Below are 1,831 nucleotides of genomic sequence, written 5' to 3'. Positions count from 1 at the left end.
GTAAAAACAAAACATGAGAGGATGTAATTTAAAGCCATTGTTTTCTCTAAACTTCTATGAAAATAAAGAACTTAAAATCAGGAATAAATACTGGATCCATTATGTTGGCTGCATGCATGCCTGCTAAGTCACTTCAGTATGTCTGACTCTTTGCAATCATATGGACCGTAGCCGATGAGGCTCCTCTGTCCATGGATTTCTCCAGCCAAAAATACTGGAGTGGCTACCATCTCCTCCTCCATGGGTTTTTCTTAATCATTTCAAAACTTTTAGCAAAAGGAATACAAGTGTGTAGGTTCTCATGTCAGACCACTGAACCTAGAAAGTTCCACAGAGACCTATGCTAGGTGACTGGATGCCTTTAGGTGTTACTTCTACCCTCTCTGCTCTCTCCACAGATGTCTAGCTCTGAGCCTATAATGAGTGGAAACCAGTCCCTCTGCACCCACTTCACATTTGTAGCATTTTCCTCTCTAGCAGAGTTGCAACCTGTGCTCTTCATTGTGTTCTTAACCATTTACTTGTTTACTGTGGGAGGAAACCTCTCATCATTGGCTTGATCTGGGGCACCCCTTCCTTGCACACTCCCATGTATTTCTTCCTGGTTAACCTCTCCTTTCTGGAGATGTGCTATATCACTAGTGTGGTGCCTCAGATGCTGGTGCACTTGCTTGTGGAGATCAAGACCATAAGCGTGGGACGCTGTGCAGCTCAGATGTATGTATTTAGCATCTTGGGACTGACAGAATGCTGCCTGCTAGCAGCCATGGCTTATGACCGCTTTGTAGCTATTTGCCATCCTCTGCATTACTCTCTCCTGATGGACCCTCGTGTGTGTTTGAAATTGGCTGTAGCATCTTGGACCACTGGGGTCGTGGTGGAATCAGCCCAGACCACATGGATCTTCACTCTGCCCTTCTGTGGAACAGGAAGGATCCAGCACTTTTTTTGTGACATCATGCCTGTAGTGAAACTAGCTTGTGTTGATACCTCCCACAATGAGATTGTGATGTTTGCTATCTCTGTGCTCTTTATCATGACCCCCTGTCTCCTCATTCTGTGCTCCTATGTGCGCATTCTGGTGACCATCCTGAGAATCCCTTCAGCCACTGGCAGAAGCAAAGCTTTCTCCACTTGCTCTTCTCATATCCTGGTTGTTTCTCTCTTCTATGGCACTGCCTTGTTCACTTACCTCCAACCGAAGGCTGCACACACTCCAGAAACAGACAAGGCAACTGCACTCATGTACACAGTGGTCACACCTGCTCTGAATCCAGTTATCTACACCTTGAGGAACAAGGAAGTGAAGGAAGCCTTTCAAAGACTAACACTAAGGAGCACTCACAGACAAATGACCTAAACCTGTTTATTACTAAACTATTTAGAGACCCATGTATCTGCCAGAAGTATTTTCTGGATATTTTCCTCCTCCAATTTTCCTGGATTCCAGAATAAGGGTGATATCCTGGAAGAGAGATGAAAGAAATCTCTTTACTAAACTTGTGTGACATTTTATTCCAGAGCTTCACAGCAGCTCCTCCATAAGTAAAAGTTTAAAGAGTCTTTTCTTCATATATCATGAGAGAAATATCAGTGCTGACTCTTGGTTTAGTAGAATGAGGAGAGGCTCCAAAACAGAAACATCAAAAATGCCTTTTTAATGTATGGAAGGAAAAAGGTATGAACAGATCTTGAGTTTAAGTAATAGAAAGTTGTGGACACCAATGAGATGCTTTCCCATGCACGACTGCTTCTAGGAGACATGCCCCACACAGCTCTCTCACGTCAAGACTACTTGATATCTCTTCCAAGGTCCAACCTGTTTCTGGTT

At 43.8% G+C, this 1,831-nt stretch overlaps 1 protein-coding gene across 1 annotated transcript; it reads left to right on the top strand.

Annotated features, from left to right (window-relative positions):
- The first annotated feature begins 398 nt into the window (after nucleotides 1-398).
- Nucleotides 399-1,360, top strand: LOC139033613 (olfactory receptor 10C1-like). The gene is given in 2 exon segments (XM_070463030.1): nucleotides 399-543; nucleotides 546-1,360. Coding segments are annotated over 2 exon segments (960 nt in total).
- Nucleotides 1,361-1,831: the final 471 nt, after the last annotated feature.

This window comes from Odocoileus virginianus, unplaced genomic scaffold (assembly GCF_023699985.2).
Source record: "Odocoileus virginianus isolate 20LAN1187 ecotype Illinois unplaced genomic scaffold, Ovbor_1.2 Unplaced_Scaffold_21, whole genome shotgun sequence".
In the NCBI taxonomy this organism is placed as follows: Eukaryota; Metazoa; Chordata; class Mammalia; order Artiodactyla; family Cervidae; genus Odocoileus; species Odocoileus virginianus.
This window is presented reverse-complemented; position numbering and strand designations above follow the sequence as displayed.